We start from the raw sequence: 22,102 nt of genomic DNA, 5'->3' as shown, positions 1-22,102 counted from the left end.
GGAGGGAGGTGAGACAGGCTAGGAGGAGGCGGCTGTCCCTGGCAAGCAGCCAGAGGACTTGGGTGACCCAAATGGAGGCTAGGAAGGAAAGTGCAGGTTTCCTATGTATCTACACAACATGTGATGGCTACAGTCTCCCTGGGATCAGCTGAGTCTCAGGGAGACAGAGAGCACAGTCAGCCTACCTACCTGGCTGGGTCTGTACCACAGGTGGCAGCTGCAGGGTCCATGGTAGCCATGGGCTGGGATCAGGTGAGTCTAAAAGATATTTGTTATATTTGGGAGACCAAGTGCACCACTGAGCTGCTTTCTAACAGAGTCCAACACACAAGCAGGCCTTTTTTTTTTTTTAATGAGAAACATCTGAGTTGACATATCACAAATAGTTCCAAGTTTCTTTACCAACCCCTGGTTGGCCAAACAGCTCAACCAGACCTGAAGTATCTCTTTAAACATGAAAAGTCTTAAAAAATTAAATTATAAAAACATCCCTATCAAGTCTGTAGTTTGGCATTTACTGTACATTAGTCAAAAAGCTCAGGCTAAAATCTGTTTTGTTTTTTTTTTTTAAATCAAAGTTTACATTATACATACAGATTCAGGATTGTTAAAAAATATGCACAAATAACGACATCCATGCAATAAAATTTCCTTAGAAATTTTTAAAGCAATGTAAAAAGAGCTGACCTGGGTGCTGAATGGGAGATTTTGGTTTATAACCTGGGAAGTATAGACTACTAGCTGATTGGAGGGAAACTGATTCTAAATATTTAAAATGTGTTTGAATCAACCAATCAGCTCAGTGCACAGGAATTTCCGAACCATTACTAAATAAGGTAGGGGACCCACTAGCTTCTTGGATATAGGTCATTTACGTGCTGAACACCATTGTTCATGGGCCTTATGAGCTGTGCTACAATAACAGTGTTTTCCACAGTGTGTGGCTCTTCCGGAGGCCCCGCCCCCACTCCTTTCCGGAGTTCTCGGAACCCATCTGGTAACTTTATCTGAATGCCAGGTCCTGCTGTGCTTGATTCTGTTCCAGCAGAAGGACGTCTTGTCTGAGTTGTCCTGGGCTCCCAGAGTCCACTTGGACAAGAGGAGGGAGGTGTCTGCACTGAGTCCCTGGACCTTGTCAAGGCAAAGTCACTCTGGGGTTAGTCTGATCCCCAAGCTGAGCACTTGTGGCCAACAGGCTGTTGGCCATGGCACTGCAGCTGGTGGAACCTTCTAGGTGGGAGGCGGCCCGTTGGTGTACCGCAGCATGGGGTAGAAGGAGCGGGCAAAGTTGTTGGCCTGGGTGCAGCTGTAGTCATCTTCAGAGGCAGGTAGCAGGCAGGCCAGGAGCAGCAGCAGCAGGAGAAGCAGCTGCAATGGTAGTGCTGCCCTGATCACCCTTGAGAGGAAGGAGCGTCTTGGCTGGGAGCTGCCGGGGCTGTCGAGGTGGGGCATCCTGCCAACAGAGAGGTGGGGGGCACTCATCAGGAAGGTTCTTAAGGTACACTCACCATCATCTGACTACATGCTTAGGGAAAGAAATCAGGGCTCCGGGATGTGAGGCTCAAATAAGCTGGCAGCTGGGGTGATGGCTGATTAACACTTAAATTGATAAGGTATAGATTCATACAGGAGATAAGCCTTTGGGCATGGCGGTGAGGGATTTTCTAGGTTAGGCTAACCTGAGCACAAGGTCCCCAATGGAGGAGCTAGAGAAAGGACCGAAGGAGCTTGCAGTCCCATAGGAGGAACAACAATACGAACCAACCAGTACCCCTAGAGCTCCCAGGGACTAAACCACCAACCAAAGAAAAACACATGGTGGGACTCATGGCTCCAGCTACATATGTAGTAGAGGATGGTCTAGTTGGTCATCAGTGGGAGGAGAGGCCCTTGGTCTTGTGAAGGCTCAATACCCCAGTGTAGGGGAATGCCAGGACTGGAAACAAGAGTGGGTGGGTTGGTGAACAGAGGAAGTGGGGATGGGATAGGGGGTTTTCGAAGGGGAATCCAGGAAAGGGGATAAAATTTGAAATGTAAATAAAAGAGCAGGAGGCACCACTCCAAAGGTTGGGGCTCTGAGAAGAAAGGAGAAAGCGAGCTGAGGACAGCCATTGTCTCTTGCTGCTTCTTGGCTGTGGGAACACTGTGACCAGCTGCCTCGAGCTCTGCTGTCGTGATTTCCCTGCCATGATGGACCGACTGTACCCCTGGCACTGGGAGCCACAATAAACGCTTTGCTTCCATTGCTTTGTCAGTGTGTTTTGTCGCAGTGATAGAAAAGTAGCTCAGACAGCTGGGGTGCACTTCTGGAAGAGGGGCTCCGTCCTCTCCACAGGAGCCCAAGGGGAGTCACTGGGCACTACAATCCCATTACCTGCTGTCTGTCTCCTCCTCCTCCTCTTCCTCTTCCACTCCAAACTGCTGGAACAAAGAAGCCCATTATGCCACGTGTCCTTCCTTAGGGTTAGCTACTCCTCCCCACCCTCTTAGGCCACTTTCCCACCACACTTTTGGGACTAGAGTCACACCACATGTGATTCCACTTGATGACCTAGGGAGTGATTAGATAGGTCTGTTAAGCCATCAAGATTTTCATATTTCAATGTACCGACCTGATTTACTGGAGACATGAGGAAATCCCTCAACAGAGGCCCTCACCTACAATCTACTGTGACCTCAAAGAACACTACCTCACCAGGAGAGAACCTTTTGAGTCAAGTCTTTAAAAAAAATCATTTTTTAATAATCATTTTAAAGGGCCAGAGAGATAGCTTAGCAAGTAAAGGCACTTTCTGCCGAGCCTGATGACCCAAGTGATAGAAGGAGAGACCCGAGTCCTACCAAGTGCTTCTCTGACCTCCATATGCAGACAGTGGCATGTCTGTATAGACGCACTCAAAAAATAATCGTTATTAAAAACATTAGAACTTCTTTTGGCCAGACAATTGGTTGAAATAGATTTGTGCTATCACAGAAGGTCCAGCGGGGCCTTGGACTCTCACGATTCTGCCATCTTACTGATGCTGAGAGCCATGTTGGGTATGTTTTAAGGGAGGAAGGGCACTGACCTTTGCAAAGGCTGCTGGGAGCTGTTCTCCTGAGTCCACCTCATCAAAGCTGGTCAGAGAAGCATCCGGATCCTGAAAGCCACACCCAGTTGTTCAGTTTAGGGCAAAACCAAGTTGTAGGGAGCCGCCTGCACTGTGCTTCGAGAACCCTTAAAGGAGTAGCTTGTTCCCATCCTACCTTAAATCCTTCTAATTTACCCTCTCCTCCCAGGTAAAAGACACACTTTCTCAGACAAAAGGCCATATAGCCATAGCACTGGAAACCCACAATCCCAATTGGCTGTGAGTCTCCGTCCATCACTAATGGACTCGGGACTGCCCCAGCGGGGGTGGGAGGGGGTGGTGTTGGCCACAGTCTGGTATGCTCATTGAGTTATAGCACATTTTCAGCAGAACAGAAGCTCGACAGATTAGAGGATAATTAGGAAGGAGACATGAATAGTCCTTAGAGAAAGTGAAGGCTTGTATCCAGCATGAAGGTAGAAAAGATGACGGGTACCACCTCACATCTTCCTGCTGACAGATAAGTGGGATTGTCATCATGTGCACAGGGCTGGACCCTTCACTCGGACTGTCTCTATCACAATGCAGCTACAGCCTGCCACCCCACCTGCCTCTTCTGAGGTACCCTGGCCACTTGGCAAGTAGCCTGACTCACCAGGCTTCCCTGCAAGGACATCAGATCTTGAGCCACTTGCTCTTGCAGCTGCTTGAGTTTCTTCTCGATCACGTGGACCTTCTCTTCGGCCTCAATGTAGTCTTCTCCGTGCCCCTTAACCAGAAGGCTGGAGGAAATCTCCCGCAAGGAGCTGACTTGAGGCTGACGGGCTACCAATTCCTTTTCTAGGTGCTGAGAGCAAAATGGTGTAAGACAGTTGTCAAGGGGAGGGCGGTGCAGCTTTCTGTGTTTTGGGAGGAATACTGGGCGCAGCTCAATCCCAGAACTGTCTTTGGATCGTTGATACCAAATAGCTTTGCACTATTCAGAGAGCGGCTGAATAGGTTGTGCCCAGTCCCTGTTTTTAACTCCCTTGAACTCTAAAGGTACTTTGATGTTGAGAAATTTGAGGGAGGAAGGGAAGGAGTGTGCTATGAAAAGCCCAGACCCTTATACTCTAGGGCAGGGAAACTGAAGCCAGTCCACCCAGACCTGTTAGATGGAGCACGCCACTTAGCTACCTGGTAGGCGCACGGGGCCAGTCACTTAAGGGCTGTCTTCTTGCTATGCTGCTACCTCCATTCAAATTAAAAGAAGAAATCAGTTTCAAGCACATTCCAATCCCTTGGTAGCCACCTGAGGTACGGAGGTGGGAGATACCCACTCATGGAGAAAAGTTCTCTTGGGCACTGTGATATAGGGAGTGGAACTCTATAGGGATTTTAGTATAGAATTTTGTAAAAGCAATCCCAGCAATTTTAAATATAAAATACTGAAAATGAAACTACATGTAAGCTTATAGGTAAAAATAAGTCACCTCTGAGACATGTGAGAATGTATAGGTCTTAGGTTGGCTTATTAGTGAAAAATAGTCTATAAAGACACAGTTACCTCCAGAAAATAAGACATTCCTACTATGAATATAGATAACACATGCAGCTCATTTTGGGCAATATGTCCTCCCTCCCATGACCAGGTGAACATTACAGTCAGCCTCTGTGCCCCTGGGCTCTGTACTCATAGTCTATCAGCCATGGATCAAAAAAACACAACAAAGAATTACCACTGTTCTGAATACGTGAATGCTCTCGTTATTATTCCTTAAGTGTGGCATAACAGAAATTTATATAGCATTACATAACTCATTTATATTATACTAAGGATTGTAACTAATCAAGAAAGGATTCAAGACGCATGGCAGGATTTGTGTAGATCATATGCAAATATATGCAAAATACACATAAATATTTAAATATGCACAAACAAAATAAAGATTTTACCTGGTGGACTCAAGTACCCCCAAATCTGGGTATGTGCAGGAGTGTAAGACCACTGGATATCCAGGGGTGAATATATTAACAATGGAAAAAACATGCCTCAGTGGCCTTGACTTTCAAGAAAGTACCTTTAATACACTGATGTCCCTTATTCTTAAAAGCATCTGGCTCTGGCTTCTCACCTCTCTGAAAGAACCCATGAGTCACAGCCACCAACAGTGCCCAGAGCACTGGATGAAACCACCAAGGAGGACCCTGACCCATGGAGGCAGACAGTGGTTGGTGGGCCTATGGAGGAAACTTACCATTAGCTCTTTCTGACACTCCAGGAAGACCTGGCGGTCGGCCTCTAGGCTGGTGACATGTGCCTTCTGCCTGCGGCTCTCTGCTGTCGCTAGCCACAGGAGCAAGTCTTGACTCAGCTGGTGAAAGTCCTTTAAGAAACAACACTCATGAGAGCCCCATTCTTGGTGGGGGCTGAGGGTGGGAGTGCCCGGAAGGAGCTTGCTCGTACATCTCCATTAGTTAGTAAGCAAAGGACCAGATTTCAGTGACAGGCCAGGGGCTCAACCAAGGAAAGAAAAAGGCAGGGAGGAAGAGGGAGGCATCAGCTATAAACTGATACCAGCAGTGGGGAAGGCGGGGAGGGGGTGTGAAGACCAAATATTTAATCCACTTTCTAGATGCAATGGTTGTGGGATCCCACCCCACATGACAGGCTGTGATGGGCTCATGTTCCTAAAGATGGACTCAGAGCTAACCGGTGGTGGAGAGCTAATGCAATGCTCACTCAACACTCATGTGGGTTGGGTAGCAGGCCAGCATTATACACATCACATTGTTCAGTCCTAAAAAATGAGCCCTAGAGTCAGGCTCAGGTCTCAGAGGGGAGTGCTGATATCCCAGAGTTTCAGGGAATTGTTCTAAGTATCAAACTACTCCTGTATTCAGGGCTAGGTCTCTGATTCTCTCTGACAAAAGGACAGAGAGGCAGTTTCCTCAACCAGGTGGCATGATTGCTGCAACACTTACTCCCAGGGTGGGTATAGGCAACAGACCTGGAAATGCTAGGTAAACACGGGGTCATTTTAATGGCATAGGGATGGGAAGGGGAACTTGACTACTTCCTAGTTTAAGCCAGCCTGGGGAAAGTAAAAATATCTGCAGTTCCTAGCGTATGGGCCAGGCTGCTGCCGGGACAGGGCCCTGGGCTGAGTCAACATACCTGGCACTGCATGAGTGACTGCCGTAAGTCTCCTCGCCAGCTGTCCAATACACCCTGGACCGAGTCCCAGGACAGGCTCAGCTGATGGAGCCTATTTTGGAGTTCTGTGGCTTCGGGGCTCTGGCTTGGCAGATATTCCTTATGGCTCACGTTGACGGAGACCATCAAGGCCTTGTAGGTATCGAAGGCTTTTAGTATCTCCTAGGGAAGAGATCAGGTTAGGGCTTCGGACACCAGGGAAGAGGGGCTCGTTTTGAATACCTGTAAGGGACAGACCTCCTCCACACTTCTCCAAGCAGTGGGCACCAGGACGAGTGCGAGCTCGCCCGTGAGTGGCTAAGAAGCATCAGCTGAGGGAGCTTGCCTTACAAGGTTAGTGAGCTTGGCTGGCTGGCAGGGTTGGGGAACCAGAGGCCTGCCTCTGATAGGCTTGACCGGAGGCATGAAGCGAGCCTGCTGACCTCCACAGTCCCTTCTCTGTCACTGGCTTAGGGACAGTTCTAGGTAAGACTAAAAACTTTTCCAGATAAAGACTAGGGAGCTACTTTGTACTTGCCCCGAGGGGCCCTAGAAACACCAATCCTCCAGGAGAAATGGTTACCTCTGTATCCACAGTGGGAAAGCACAGACCTGGAGAGAAACTGGACACCCTCAAGACTCCTGTCTTGGGTTTCAGGACCTCAGACTTATCTGCTCAGGGGACCCCCAAAAATGCAGGGCTCAAGCTGCCTGCCCCTCCCCTGCACCCTGGGCTGGTGCTCCTGAGGCCTAGGGGCTGATCATATGAGTAACAACACGTCTTTAACTGTACCACAGCGTAGTCACAGTAGTCGGACCACAGGATTCCTCAGCCAGTGAGCTGATCTGAACCCTTCCCAGGAAGGCTCCACCGCTGGCCTCATGTAGAACTACCACATACAGCTCAAAAGGTTGGCTTTACCCTGCCTGACAATGGCTACCAGTACCTAAATCTACAGTCCAGATCTTTCCAGCCCTGAGGACCTGAGTCATATCTCTGCTGTGCTCTTCTAGGTTTGGGGATTTTCTGTAGACATTCTCTCATGTGAAAAAGAGAAACCTGTGTCTTGGTCCTTACTGAGGTAAAAGCCACTTTAAGCCCAGGTCTGACCTGTTTGTCCAGCAGCACAATGCTAAACCTGTGAGCCTACACTGAACACCCCCTTCCCCCCTCCACCCATGGCTCCACTCACTTGCAGTCTTTTCACCCTGAGTGCTATTTCCTGGATGTCGGAGGGAGGCTCGGCCAACTTCAGAGCTTCCAGCTCGACCTCAGTTTTCCCAAGCCAAGCAGTGATGCTGCCGATATCAGACTTGAGCTGCTGCACGGTCTGTTTGAGCCTGAGCTTGCTGTGAAGCTCCTGTGCCTGGATCAGCTCCCACCTGTCAAAGGCACCTGGAATCCAAAGCTGCCGATTAAAGCAAGCAACAGTGCAAGCGGATCTCAGCCATGAGCGGTCGGTCGGCTTGGTAAAGGTAAGTCAAGGATGCTCCAAGGAGGAGCCAGAGTTCTTTGTCAGGAGTCTCCAAGTTCTGATCCAAGGTCCATCCCTCTACTCCCACAAAGGCTGGAAGGAGGTGGGGACACAGGTCAAGGAAACCCAACCCTTGGCCAATAGGTATTCTGGCCTCTGGCTCGGTATTTTAGGTAGCGTTGCTGTTCTGATTCACAGAGATCAGCACGAGGTGATCAGCTCTACTTTGCAGCTAACTCAGCAATGACTTTGGTAACCGGACTAGTCTTATGAGGCACTTGAGACAATGTGCTAATTACCACCTTCCCATCTTGTTTTTCCTTACATGGCAAGTCATTAAAACATGCATATCATAACGGGGTGGTGGCACACACCTTTAATCCCAACACTAAGGAGGCAGGCAGAGGCAGGCAAATCTCTGAGTTTGAGGCCAGCCTGGTCCACAGAGCAAGTTCCAAGACAGTCAGAGCTACACAGAGAAATCCTGTCTCAAAAAAATAAAACAACAAAACATGCATTTCATCTTATGGGGATCCTTTGTCACTCATTGTGTAAAGAACAGTTTCCAAAGGGTCAGGGATGCAGCTGTGTAGGACACTTGTCTACCAAGCCTAACCCCAGCACTATAAGGAAAAAAAAAATCCAATTTAAAACGAGATGGCTCGGGACTCATTCCTAAACACAACTTGACTCATTCCAAACTAATTGAGGCTGCTGTGGGGAAGGTTCAGCAGTCTTGGCAAATTCCGCCATTGCTTGATCCCTAGTTAATGTTCTACTATCAAGTGATAGCTGAAGGAAACACCTAGGCCCGGACACCAAGCTCCACATATCCTAAAGGCTGCCCGTTTTTGGTACCTGGCTGCTGTCCCGTTAAAGTGGCCAGCTGCTCATCTTCCTGCTGAGCCTCCTTTAAGCCTTCTTTGCTGTCATCGGTGCCTTGACGTAATAGCAGCTTTACCTGGAATGAGCCAATCTTTAGGTTATTTCTGTAACATCCTAAAGACAATTGAAGATCATCTAGGTTCTGTGAACAATTCCCAACAACAGGTGACCGATGAGTAACACGCCCATCATCGTACCCGGCAAGATTGTTAAGGAAGCGGCTGAGGGCAGAAAGCCAGCAACAGCCAAGGAAACAGATGGTACGCCAATGATGGGAGTGAAGTGGCCTGTTTCTATATCCTTCCTAAGGGTATCCACACAAATGATGGGAAAGTCAGAGGTGACCCCTGATCTTATGAGACAGCTCCTGTGGTAGCACTTTTACACCCCCGCACTGTTTTACAGTGTTCCCACCCCTCCGTATCACCCAGTCGAGGTGTTCAGCATTTTCCTCACTGTGAACGGGAAACACTGGATCCTCCGCCTGTCTAGGTCATTCATTATCAAGCATTTATCCTTTCATGTACACAGTGACTCTTCTGCTCCCTCAGAGCTGATTGGTCTATTCAGGCCTTTGCAAAAATAAATTGATCTCTCTTAGAAATGAGACTTTGTATCTCCGGTAACCGGTGTGGTTTCACAGCCAGTAGACAAGCTGAGCTGTTGAACTTGGGCAGGTGAGGAACACAAGCCTAATGCCTGGGAGAAGCCAAACCATTGCATAGGGAGAGGGTTCCCCGGGCTGGTGGGGTTTCCTTCCACAGTCTTAGGCTGCAGCACCAACGGAGACAGTAAAAGTGGTAGCCGTCAGCTAAGCAAGAGGAGGAATGCCAAAGTGGGCCCAGCCACCTCTGTATCAGATTTGAGCAGCTGAAGGCAGAACTGTCCCCAGCTACATAGTAACAATCACCGTTAGACACAGAGGGCATGCTGGCTAAACCCACTGGCCCTTCACCTCCTCTTGCCTTGCCTACTTTGAAAGATGCCTGTGTCACTACACTGCAAATGACATTTTAACCTCAACTCCCTTACTGTGACTGCTCTGAGCAGTCACTAGCCACCCTTTAACCTCATGCCTTCTCAAGCTGCGCCTTCACCAGCACTCCAAGAACTCATGAAACTAAGAGGTGCAGGCGTAGTTGTTATAATAAGCACCCCAATACAGCATTAGTAAGGACTACCCTAAGGGCCTCCTCCCTGTACACACGTTAATCCTAATGTACGAGGCAAGTTCACTGTCAGGCAAGGAAGGCTAACAGACCACCGTATGCTTCACTGTCAGGCTTGGGAACCACACCCATGTCTCATCGCCACCAATTCAGATTATGATGAAATCCTGTTCTGTTTTCTGACATGCAGTCAGCAAGCAAATATAGCACAGATTTGAGAGGCAGGAGGCGGCTCAGGAAGGCTCTGTTATTTATTTGGATAATTGCCACTAACAGAAATAGTTCTGTCATTATCTTCATCACCTTAATATCAGCACACAAATTTGGGGGCTGGAAACCTTTCTTTCTTCTTTCTTTCTTTCTTTCTTTCTTTCTTTCTTTCTTTCTTTCTTTCTTTTTTTGAAGTGGAAAGATCCACTTTTTTTGTTTGTTTGTTTTGTATTTTTGTTTTTCAAGATAGGGTTTCTCTGTGTAGCCCTGGCTGGCCTCGAACTCAGAGATCCACCTGCCTCTGCCTCCCAAGTGCTGGGATTAAAGGCATGCACCACCACTGCCCAGCTGAAACCTTTCTTTAAATCTAGCCTATTTGCTGGGTTCTGCCAAAGCAGGGATACCTCAAGCAGAGGGCCTTGTTCTCTGGGTGGTGCTGGGACTTGAACTCAGGTCATGCTAGGAAAGCTCTATCACTGAGTGACATCCCCTCCCTGAAGTCCCCTCAGAGAAATCCCATCACTATATGAGCAAAACAGATCCAGAGAGTCTGGAAATGCCCGCATGCACCTGGGCTACGTGCCCAAGGGGTCAGGACTTACATAGTCTGGTTTGAAAGGCGTGCTGGCATCTGTGGGGACTGGTGCCGCAGTCCTGTCACCTTCCATGTGTTTGTAGTGATGCTTGGAATGGGAAGGGCTGTCAGGAACATGCCACGGGTGGCCCTCAGAAATGGATTTACCTAAAACAAAGCGTCCCCCCAGAGTTAGGGTCTACTCTCCAGGCAAAGGATTTCTACTTAGTGACATAAACATGGTCACGGGTGACATGGCATCAGGTTATAATATCAAAATGAGTTCTGCAGCTTTCCTTGCAAAGCATGCAATGTTTGCAAAATGTCAGTATGTCTCGGGAGGGGATGAAATGAGTCATGCAACTGAGCGACATGGCACCTTCACGAGATAGGACCACAGCAGAGCACAACGGACATATGATTGGCTGCGGGATGAGCGGCAGGATGAGCGGCATTCTGGATGGAGCTGGTGTCTGGAGTTGTGGGGGTGCTAGGCAGTAAGGTTAGGTCTCGGGGGGGCCAAGAGGATGGGAGGCCTCTGAGCGGGAAGGGCAAGAGTGACTGGGAAGATGGACTTAGGGACCAACAGCCGCAGATAGCCCTCCACTGCCACTGAAGATAGCGACAGGGTTGGGTGTAGGACTCGAGTGGCAAATGGAAGGAAGGTTTCTTCTGCCGTGGCAAAAGCAATGGTCCCTTCTAACCCCAGCTATCCATCTTAGGAAATCACCGGAAGCAAGGAAATAGTCTGAAACCAAGCCACCATGAAGAAAGCTTGGCCCATACCGAAGCAAAAAACAAAATAACAAAGGCACCATGACAACGGTTCTTTCTGCCTGCCTGGAAGTAGGTGGGTGGGTGGGTGGGTGGATGGGTGGAGGGTGTTGAGAGCACTCTGGTATGTAGGGAGCACGCAGGTAAGGGTGAGTACAGCAGTGTAAATACACCATGACACAAGGACCGAGGCGCATGGTGTCCACAGAGGCACAGGTCAGACATGACGCGGGAGCAAGGTTTAGGATGCAGTGTGTGCCATGGGATGTGGCCATGTTGAGACACATGCACGGGCAGGGGCCTACCAGAAGATGCTTGCAAAGATTTTGTGGTCATTTTAAGATAAGCCTCAGGATTTTCAGGGATTTCTACATCTGAAAAAGAATAATGTCATTGTCCTCCCTGGAGGCCTGCGGAGTAGTGCCCAGGTACTACTAAGTCGACATAGCAGAGCCACTGCCACTGTGGGAGGAGGAAATTAGCTGCTTCCTATCTTTATCAATAAAAGAATTTTAAAAACCAGAAGGATTTCCCCCCATCAACTCCTGTTCATAATAGTGATGGGTTAGGGGCACACGTGGCAAGAAGGGCCACACTCAATGTACTGACATGCTTTGATAAATGCTGCAGAAAAATCAATCGATGAGTCTCCCATTGGCTGGAATAATCAGCGACCAGCCCTAAAGTCAGCATGTGGATGGCGTCCCACCTATAACAGGAGCAAGCTAATTCTCAGGTGAGGCCAAAGGTGAGCAGGGCAGAAGCCAGAAAGCCACAGGCCTGCACCAGTCACACGCTGGACTCTGAATCACTCAGAAATTGCTGTGTCGCTATGGTGCTAGAAATACAGCCAAATGGGTCAAGTTCACAGGCCCTGGGAAGCCACCTTTACCTGACAGTGCGCTGTAGAATGGGCCCTCCTCGTCGTCTTCGTGAGAAGAGGATCCCCCCACATCACCTGTGTGATCCCACTCCAGAGGGATAGAGTCCACACTGACGGGGGTCTCGCAACCAGACCGCTCATGTCCCAGAGCCGGAGGCACAAGGTGACACAGTGACTGGGGAGATGTGGGCTCCTCGCTCTCTCTCCTCTTACGCCAAGAGTCAGCCTGGATCTCCCTGGGGTCTTCTATGTCCGTCTCATTCTCAGACGCCTCCTTCTCATCGTCTAAGCCCTAAATGGGAAGACCCAGGCTTTAGGGTGAGCTAGTTGAAAAGCTACTGCAGTGGCAAAGAGCTTTGGAAGTCTGCCTGTCAGGCACTTCTGAAAACAGCCAGTACTGGCATTTCTAGTGTGGTAAGATGGTTAGGGGTTGAGGGGTAGCCTTTCTTATACATTCGTGAGGACTTGAATTCGAATCCTCAAAACCCAAGTGGGAACAGGGCATAGTGTTCTGAGTGGTTCAAATCTCAGCACTCCTATTAGAGGCAGGATTCCTGTATAGTCATTGGCCAGCTATATACAGCATATGATGTACACTACACAGTAGTGAACAAATTGGAAGGTGAGAATCAGCAACTATAGATGCCCTAGGAACTCCACACGAGCTACATGATACACTTGCACAACCCGTCACACTCAAATGTGCACAAACACACACACACACACACTGTATTTTAAAAGTTCTCAGGTCTTATGCATGCTTATTCAATTTTGAACAATCCACAGTGGGGTCTGGAATCTGTATTTTCAAAAAAACTACATTTTTTTTTTTCATAGCAGGAAAAAAAAAGAGCAAAGCTAACATCTGGGCTAAGTTTATCTTAAAGGAAAGGAAGCAATGGTCAAGTGCCACCGTGGCTGACAGAAACACATCTTCAAGAATCATACCCTCTAGCTTTTTCTTTGTGTGTGTGCATCTATGAGTATGTACATCTGTGTGCAGGTGTGTAAGGAGTCTGTAGGTTGGCAGTAGGTACTGTGATAGTTAATTTTGATTCTCGACTTGGTGAGATTTAGAACCATCACGGAAGCACATCTCTGGGTATGCCAGTGAAAGGAGCCGGGTTGTGGATTAGGGTAACAGAGGTGGGAAGACCTATGCTGAAGGTGGGTCAATACAGGTCCATGGGTCCCAGGTAAAGAAGAAAGAGTGAGTTGGGCCGGACGTGGTGGCGCACGCCTTTAATCCCAGCACTTGGGAGGCAGAGGCAGGTGGATTTCTGAGTTCGATGCCAGCCTGATCTACAGAGTGAGTTCCAGGACAGCCAGGACTACACAGAGAAACCCTGTCTCGAAAAAACCAAAAAAAAAAAAAAAAAGTGAGTCATGTGCCAGCATTTATTGTTTCCTGCTTCCTGACTGGATGCAAGGTGACCAGCTGCCTCAAGTTCCTCCCACCTCACCCTCCTTCCCTGCCATGATGGGCAGTACTCTTGTGAGCTAAAATAAACTTTTCTCCTGAAGTTGTTTTTGTCAGGTATTTTGCGTCTGCAACAAGTCAAGTTAATTAATGCAGGCGTCTTCCTCAACTGCATTCTGTTGCTCCAACTGAATGCAGGGCTGACTGGCTCAGCCAGGCAAGCTGACCTCGAAGCTCCAGGACCCTCCCGTCTTGGTCTTTCCCAGCACAGGGTGATGGCACCTAATGCTGTGCTGAGCTTTATATATGGGTGCTAGGGACCCAAACCCCAGTCCTCATGCTTAGTACAGGAAGGACTTTACTAATGGTCACCTCCACAGCTCTCATTTATGCCTTTTTACTTTTCTAACTTTGTGTAGTGTCTCTCTATGGCGGATATTCTCATGCTCAATAGAGAAAAGCGGCTGTAAGCAAATGCCTTTAAAAATGAGGACTTCTTGGAGACTTTCTGAGGCTGCACCGATTGGAAAAAATAACTACCTCTGAAGTTGGCCAAGTTGGACCACACAGAAAAGAAGCCATCCAGCCAATCATGGTGGCCGAGAAGTCACTGTTCTGGCCCAGGAAGAAGGGGACGATGAGTGAGGACCCTGACTCTATGTGAACTCCCCAAACCACCTTGAATTCAGGGGACGGCAAGGTCTCTTTGGAAAGCTGACACATTTGACACTTTAAATGTGAGAACAGCACCAGACAGGCAAAGACATCGAAAGCTCCCAGACACGAGGGGAAGAGGACAAGTTACACCCCCTAGCAGCTGTAAAATGTATATAAAATCCACGCTAGACAGTTTTCAGTGAGTTCTAGGGACCACTGACGCTGACCAGAAAAACCCTGTCCTAAGGATTATGAGAGCAGGAAGGGGAGCCCAACTCCAGGCACCATCCTTCCCATTGCTAAGTAACTATCGCTCTAAGTCAATAAGAATGAAAATAGATGCCCCGCCCTCTGCCACCATTTTGGCTCCTGTTACTTACTGTTGTACTTTTTTGGCACAATTTTTTCAAATTACTTTCTCAATCAATCACCATCTTGAAAGAGAACATTCTAGAGTACTATCATTAAAAAACAGCTCTGAAAAGGCACAGCCAGCTGAGCATGGTGCTACACACCTTTAATCCCAGCACTCAGGAGGCAGAGGCAGGCGAATTCCTGAGTTCCAGGCCAGCCTGGTCTACAAAGTGAGCTCCAGGACAGCCAGGGCTACACAGAGAAACCCTGTCTCGAAAAAAAAAAAAAAAAAAAAAAAAAAAAAAAAAAGGCATGGCCGCTGCCATGCATCATGAGACATATGAGGTACTTCACCTTTAGAGGTACGATGTCATCTGCCCTACGGTAACACTAGAGCATTCGCTTTAGGAGCATTACTGAGACTTGATCCACTCTTCCAGCAGAGAGCCCAGAGGCTGGCATGACATAGCTCTGTACAGAAATGCACACTAGGGTTTCCTTTTCATTAGCCACACACTTCAAAATTAAATAATCCACTCTCTTCATGAACAGTTAAAAACTGTTGTACACCAAAGAAAGAAAGAAAGAAAGAAAGAAAGAGAGAGAGAAATAGGAAGAAAGAGAGAAAAAAAGATAGAAAGAAAGAAAGAAAGAAAGAAAGAAAGAAAGAAAGAATGAATGAATGAATAAGGGGCTGGAGAGATGGCTCAGAGGTTAAAAGCACTGACTGCTTTTCCAGAGGTCCTGAGTTCAATTCCCAGAAACCACATGGTGGCTCACAACCATCTGTCATGGGATCTGATGCCCTCCTTTGGGGTGTCTGAAAACAGTGACAGTGAATTCACATACATAAATTAAATAAATAAATCTGAAAGAAAGAGAGAACAAGAGAAAGAAAGAAAAAGAAAGAAAGGAAGAAAGAGAGAAAAGAGAAATGCAAAGGAAAAAAAAAATCCCCCTGGGGGCTGGAGAGATGGCTCAGTGGTTAACAGTACACACTGCTTTCATGGAGGACCTGACTTCAGCTCCTAGCTAGCAGCCACACCAGGAGATCTGATACCTTATTCTGCCTCCAGGTGTTCTCTGAAGGTTTTCTACTGAGTTTGAAATATCCATTCTGCAGGGAAGCTCTTTAAACAGGAAGGTACACAACTCAAAATAGCTTCAGGAAGTTGCTGAAACTGACCAGATTCACTAGGCCCCTCCCTTTCAGAGTAAGCAATACAAGCTGAGTCCCCGTCAGATGGAAGCAAGCTGAGCTGCAAAGGAAACTCAGAGAAGCCAAGCTGTAAAGCCGGTTCTTGAGGCCAGAGCAACCGTCTGGAAGGAGCAGAAATCAGCTGCCTGGAAGAGGTTTAGACCAGAGTCACCTGGAAAGGACATTTTCCAACCTGGTGAGCTGCCTGCAGGATGTGTAGTGTGCTCCGGGTTCCCAGCTTTTGTGACCTGTCACCCATGCTGGGATTGGCTTTGGGGATGCAGCTGTCTTTGCGCCATTTCTGCTCCTCTAAGAAACTCCTCACCTATATTCCTATAGGTAACCCCTATAAAACTCATTGATTCACCAAGCTGGACTTTGATGGTCTCTGTAGTGTGGGCTCCCTATGTAAGGTGAATAGACATGTGTGGCTCAGGAAAAGTTCTGTCACATGCACAGAGGCACTTGCACTCATATGTACAAACTCATACAAATAAGCACATAACTAAACTAAAATATAAAAAAAACAACAAAATGAAATCCTTAACACATAACTCCACAGTCACTGGGTTCATGCAAAGATGGCTGAGCTGGGGCAAGCAAGACTCAATACCAATCTAGCGCAAATCTGCCATGATTGGATGGGGAGAGCTCCAGGGAGGAATAGAACTGCTTCCCTGGACCACAATTGAATGGGGCTCTTCTTTTTAGCCATAAGTCCATAAATAAATCCAGCACAAGGTAACCGTCCTGACCCTTCAAACATCCAGTTCGATGTTCTCACTGAGCAGCTGGGAACCCTGGTCGGTGGGTTCCTGGGGTGTGGGTCCTTACCGGGGTGTGGGAGGTCAGGCGACGGTGGAAGCGAGACACTCTGCCGAACACCTCCTGACAGTAGCGGTGCAGCTCCTCTAGCTCATCCTCGATCAGGACGGCGTCCAGGGGCTCACTCTTCTGAATGAGTTGCTCCCCAAACACGATGAGCTGGTCGATCTTGTTGGTGTTCAGTGTGATCTCCTGTTGGAAGCCCTGTTTGGAAGGTGAGATAGAGTCTTTTCTTTGTGTTTAGTGAGCTTTGGCCTCAAAACGAGCTGTTTACTGAAAGGCCCAGTGTCCCCGGAATAAGCAATATAAGTTTGTTCCATATGATAGGGCCATATGGGGGGTCGGGGGTGGCATTAGATGTCATTATGGTCTTGTCCCTTTTCCCTTTCTGATTTGCACTTGGTACAGTAGCATCTGCTTTTAAGGAAGTGACGGTGGCAATCAATTTGAAATAATTCTATACTTTTTTTTTCCAACTAAAGAATTGTAAATTTGACCAAGATGGATATTCATCATTTTGGGTATGGTGGGGAGAGAATTCATCTTCTTGACACTTGGTGGGAACAGAATATTTCTGACTGATGGGCGTCGGCCTTGGTGGACCCAGAGACAACAATAAATGCCTGTTGTATTGAGAGGCAGGGGGTTTTCATTTGTTGGTGTTTTCTAACCAAGGAGAGAACGACTGAGGGAAGACTGTGTGTGAGCCTGAAAACGTGGCGCATGCCTATCATCTCATCACCAGAGAGGCTAAGGAAGCATTGACAGCCATGGGTTTGAGGCCAGCCTGGGCTGCATAGCAAGACACTGTCTCAAAAAACAGCAACAAAAGATAAACAAAACTTCCAAACTGACTGTAAACAGTCATCTATAGCCGTGAGAGCAGAGGTGTGTCTGTTCCTGGCCCCACAGTGACACCGAGCCGGCCCTGCATGGACACAGGCACCGGAGAAACGGCAGCTGAGCAAGTGCAGCCCGGAACCTGAAATGAGCTTTGTCCTCGGAATGAGCTTACTGAAAGGCCCAGTGTCCCCAGAATAAGCAATATAAGTACATAGGTAAAGTGTAGCCTGTTGCCTGGAGAATTCTGGAACATTCTTTGAGTACCGGCTAAAACTGGCACTTGGCCTGCTCTCTTCTACAGAGGCACCTTTTTACAGATGCTGAAGCAGCAGCACTCACGTTCAGTTGGCGCATCTTGTCCTCGGCGTCACTCTCAGAGAAGTGTTCTACGTTGGTCAGCTGCAGGTCCATTTCTGTGAGCCAAACCAGAATGCTCTCCCTGGTGCCCTCAAACTCTTCCCTCTGGTTGGTGAAGTACTGTGAAGGAAGAAAGACCAGGCTTGCACTCCACGGTCATGCTTGGCTCAAGGAGAGGGTGCTCAGAGCTATCAGACAGAACCTTGTCTCTGGGGTATCCTGAAAGCCTCAGCACTGCATTTGGAGCCTGGGGTCTTGTCTTGGCTGTGTGGTGCCCTGCCCCACAAATACTCGGATCCTTGGCTTCCACCCCAGAGAATTCGAAGACTTGGTAAGATGCAACATATTTGCTTAGGTCCTTTGAGGAATGTGAAATTCTGGGTTTTCTAGTCTAAAGTAGTGGCTCTCCTTGTCCACAGGATGGGGGCAGCAGCCCAGGGGCCCCGCCTTTCTTATTGGTCTGCAGTGCCTTTTTCCCATGAAAGAGGGTTGAGCAGCTTCAAGACAGGAAGGTGCCCATCTGGGTGGGAATGTTGGCACACGCTTGTAATCCTAGCAGCTAGGAGACTGAGGCAGGAGGAGTATGAGTTCTAGGCCAGTCTGGGTTACATAGTGAGTCTCGTTCTTTTAACGCAGACACGTGGTCATTTAAAGGGGACACATAGGGCTTAAGTGTGACTGCCCCATTTACTATTCAGTAATTATGAACGTGTCAAACATAATCACTCTCTCCAATGATAAAGAGGCCTCCTAAGTTACCACTTCCTTTGAGGAGGGCTAAAAAAAAAATAAATACAAAAAGTAGTCTAGGTTCTCATCTTCCTAGACTGCTTTGAGGTTCATCAGTGTGCTCTAAACCTCAGACAGTTACTGTCCCAACACCTCACACAACAGAGTAGGTACATACTTCTGTGTTTTGTCCATATTTCTGATGCGGGGCTGATAAAAACAGATAGGCAAGCCAAGGCTCTTTGCAGACATGCATGTGTGCTTGCCCTGGCCCAGGAAAGCAGTTCCCCGGACTCTGTGGGCAGTCCCAGTGCTAACACCTACACTGTTGAGTTACAGACGTTGTAAAGAAAGACGTGGTTTGTTAACACAGCTCACACAAGCAGGCTTTGCCTGAGAAGACCTATGCAAATCCCTCTTTAAAAATGAACGTTGGCAGCCACGGGCTCCTTTGTGTGGGAAGAAGGTTAGTTAAGAGAACGCAGGCTTTCCGTGAAATCTACCTGCTGCCGTGCTGCCAGCCTACCCACAGCATATCACATATCAACCTCTCGCTGACTATCTGCCACAGCACCCCGGGGGGCCGCAGGCAGGTTACCCTGAGTCTCCGTAGGATGGCTGTGACCCGCTTCTGCAGATTGTCCCAGCGCTGGTTGCCCTCGTGCACCATCTGCTTCAGCTTGCTGGCTGTGTCGGTGCGGTTCTCTCGAGCCAGCCGCCGGTATTGCTTGTTGATGAGCTCCAGCTGTGTCAGTCGTTCGTGAATCTGCCGCTGAAAGGCCTGTGGCAGGAAGTGGAGGTCAGCACCCATGGGCAAAGGGCTGGGAACAGCCCCCACTCTGCCAACCCCAAGTGGCTTGCTTCACATGGCTGCTGCCCAGGCAGTAAGAACCCCACATCTCAGGTCTGCGAGACCGGCAAAGCATAGGTGCTGGTGTACAGTGGATGTTTCTGGCAAAGCTGTCCTAGCGGCTGGTGGCAGTGACTGCATTGGGAACATCCGGCCATGCAAAGTCACTCAGCTTCTGAGCCACAGCAGGCATGGCTTGTGGTGAGAGACTGGGATGGGAAAGGCTCACCTCAAACCGTTTCAGCTCCTCTTTGGCATTTGTATACAACACCTCGGAGGAATTAGGGCAGGCCGCTGTCCTCTCGGCTGACTTGAGCCAGTCCTCGAAGCGAGAATAGTCATCTAAAAATTTCTGCCAAAGCCGCCAGGTCTCCTCGATTCTGACAGGAGTGGAGGGCAGGAAGTTAGCACAACTGCCCCGTGCACTCCTAGCATAGTTTCCCCATTTTGGAGTTCCAAGTGTCCCTTGATAGGGCCCACTTTCCAGTCTTTTACTTAAACTGTTCAGGGAGACACCCCACCATCCCTTCCCAGGAAATAGCTAAGGATGTTGTTGCTCTTGGCCTAAACCCAATTCTTCTGAAGGACTTAGGCACCTTGAAAATCCTGGATCCAGGGCTTGGGCAAGAGCTGAAGCTGCCTGCCTGCTGTTTCCTTGCTCACCCTCCTAGGCCTTCTCTGCCAATTCTTGATTTTCCTTTCTTTAAAGATTAGGACATTTGTAACCTAGGCTGGCCCTGAACTTTCCATCCTTTTGCCTCCACCTCTTAAGGGCTGAGATGACAGGGACACTGTGTTGGGATTTAAATGCAGAGCCTTATCTCTGCAAGGCAAATACTCTACCCACTGAGCTGCTTCTTGGTAGATTTCTCAGTGACCTGAACAGAGCATAGTTCCTGTGGCTGCAGCATGTGTGAGAGGCTGGCCAGGTTCGAGGCCAGCGGTCTGCTTACTTCATGCGTCGCTCCATTGACATGGCACAGATGTTCCTCCAGCGCCTGTCCAGGCTCCTGGTGGTCTGCTGGATTGAGTCACACTCCGTTTCATTGGCACAGGCGTCAGAGTCATGCAGAAGGACGTCACAGATATTGAACACAGACTCCACCCCTGCACTGTGTTGTTCGATATCTCGCTGCAGATCCTACGGTTACAAGATAGCACAAAAGCGCTTGAGATCTGAGTAGTGGAGGGAGGGCCGGTATTAAAGCACCCCTGCCCATTGCTCCCTCCTAAGCCAGGGGGACACAGGTATCTGGGGATTCAAGTACTCTGAGCCTGTTATCTTCATGTAGCCCTGTGCTATGGACACCTGGTCAACCTACATCTATCAGCAACTGTACAATTATGCTAGCATACTAAATTAGTGTACTGGGAAAGGGGAGTGCCTACCATACGCTGACAGATGGCACTGCTGGCTGATGCTACTGCCCGGGAGCTTTGTGTATACCCAGGGTTTAATCCAAACCATCCAATTCCAGAGGTTCCCAGTAATGACTCGATTTGGGGGGAGATGATCTTTGGAAAATAGTCTTGTGTAGCAGGAACTCAAAAATGACAGACTTTGACCTTTGGTGGGCCACGTGACTCTCATATCTATAAAGACTCTTATGCTGAGCCTGCACAACCCTGGCAGCTGCAGGCACAGGAGTGGACAGCCTCCTCATGAGCCCATCTGATGAGGACTTCATGAACCCTGAGGGGAGAATGTTGAGGCTTCTAACCCATGGGGTACAGCTGAGGCTGTGGCTTGGGGAGTGTGGAAGGCCTCTGGAGTCCTATCCCTTGATTAGATAAAAATAAATAAATAAATAAATAAATAAATAAATAAATAAATAAATAAAAAGAGATAGCTAGTTCATGACCATAGAAAAAAGATGGACCATTGGATTCTGCTCTCCTCTCCTCATCTATATAGCCCAAGAAGATTGCCTTGAACTTTTGATCCTTCTCTCTCTCAGAAGGATCACCCCCACCCTGGCTAAGTGCTAGAATGACAGGCATGTGCCAACATACCCAGTCTGGAAATTTTCTTTAAAAAGAAATAGCGTTTTCATTATCAAGAGACCTTCCCACCCTATGTACTACTGTAGGTGTGGGGTGGGCTTGGGGCGGGGGGGGGGGGGGGGAGAGAGAGAGACAGGTGTGTGAGGCGGGGATAAAAAGAGAAAAAAAGACAAAAACACACACACAGAGAGAGAGGGGGGGGGGGGGGGGGGGGGGGGGGGGAGAGATAGAGAGAGAGAGAGAGAGAGAGAGAGTGAGTTAGTTGAGAAGTTTTTCCTATCATCCAGATTCTGTGATAAGTGATGTGAGGCTGCCCCATGCATCCTGATACCTAAATCACACCATGAAGGAGCAAAGTTCAATTCTATTTTAGTTGTTTCATTGGTATGTCTGTTTCTGAAAGTTTACATTTGCACTAAGGCTATAAATCAGGCCACCAGAGTATTATTTTGTCAACAGTAGTCACTGTCCACAGAAAGACAGTAAAGGGTCATTCTAGGTCACTTGACAGTAAAGGGTCATTCTAGGTCACTTGAGTACTGCGACTGTGTGGCTACTGCATGCGGGCATGCTGTGTTCAGATAGCGAGAACAAATGCTCGCACACATTCTCCATTCTCCACCAGGCAGTCTCTGTCTCAGTTCAGAGT

At 48.4% G+C, this 22,102-nt stretch overlaps 1 protein-coding gene across 2 annotated transcripts in view; it reads right to left on the bottom strand.

The window, feature by feature from the left end:
- Nucleotides 1-338: 338 nt before the first annotated feature.
- LOC110306548 (nesprin-2) overlaps nt 339-22,102 on the bottom strand; it is a 209,014-nt gene continuing 187,250 nt past the window's right edge. For both annotated transcript variants that reach the window (XM_029484925.1, XM_029484926.1), the window contains 16 exons: nt 20,403-20,590; nt 19,679-19,829; nt 19,198-19,380; nt 17,853-17,990; nt 16,680-16,874; nt 12,226-12,508; nt 11,639-11,707; nt 10,588-10,727; nt 8,580-8,682; nt 7,440-7,642; nt 6,229-6,429; nt 5,309-5,437; nt 3,727-3,918; nt 3,069-3,140; nt 2,375-2,421; nt 339-1,453 (listed from right to left, as the gene is read on the bottom strand). In XM_029484925.1, coding sequence (XP_029340785.1) covers nt 1,231-1,453; nt 2,375-2,421; nt 3,069-3,140; nt 3,727-3,918; nt 5,309-5,437; nt 6,229-6,429; nt 7,440-7,642; nt 8,580-8,682; nt 10,588-10,727; nt 11,639-11,707; nt 12,226-12,508; nt 16,680-16,874; nt 17,853-17,990; nt 19,198-19,380; nt 19,679-19,829; nt 20,403-20,590 — 2,517 coding nt within the window. In that variant the 3' untranslated portion in view covers nt 339-1,230. The remainder of the gene's footprint in view (nt 1,454-2,374; nt 2,422-3,068; nt 3,141-3,726; nt 3,919-5,308; nt 5,438-6,228; nt 6,430-7,439; nt 7,643-8,579; nt 8,683-10,587; nt 10,728-11,638; nt 11,708-12,225; nt 12,509-16,679; nt 16,875-17,852; nt 17,991-19,197; nt 19,381-19,678; nt 19,830-20,402; nt 20,591-22,102) is intronic.

This window comes from Mus caroli, chromosome 12 (assembly GCF_900094665.2).
Source record: "Mus caroli chromosome 12, CAROLI_EIJ_v1.1, whole genome shotgun sequence".
NCBI lineage: Eukaryota > Metazoa > Chordata > Mammalia > Rodentia > Muridae > Mus > Mus caroli.
The sequence above is the reverse complement of the archived record's forward strand: the minus strand, read 5'-3'. Positions and strand labels throughout refer to the sequence as shown.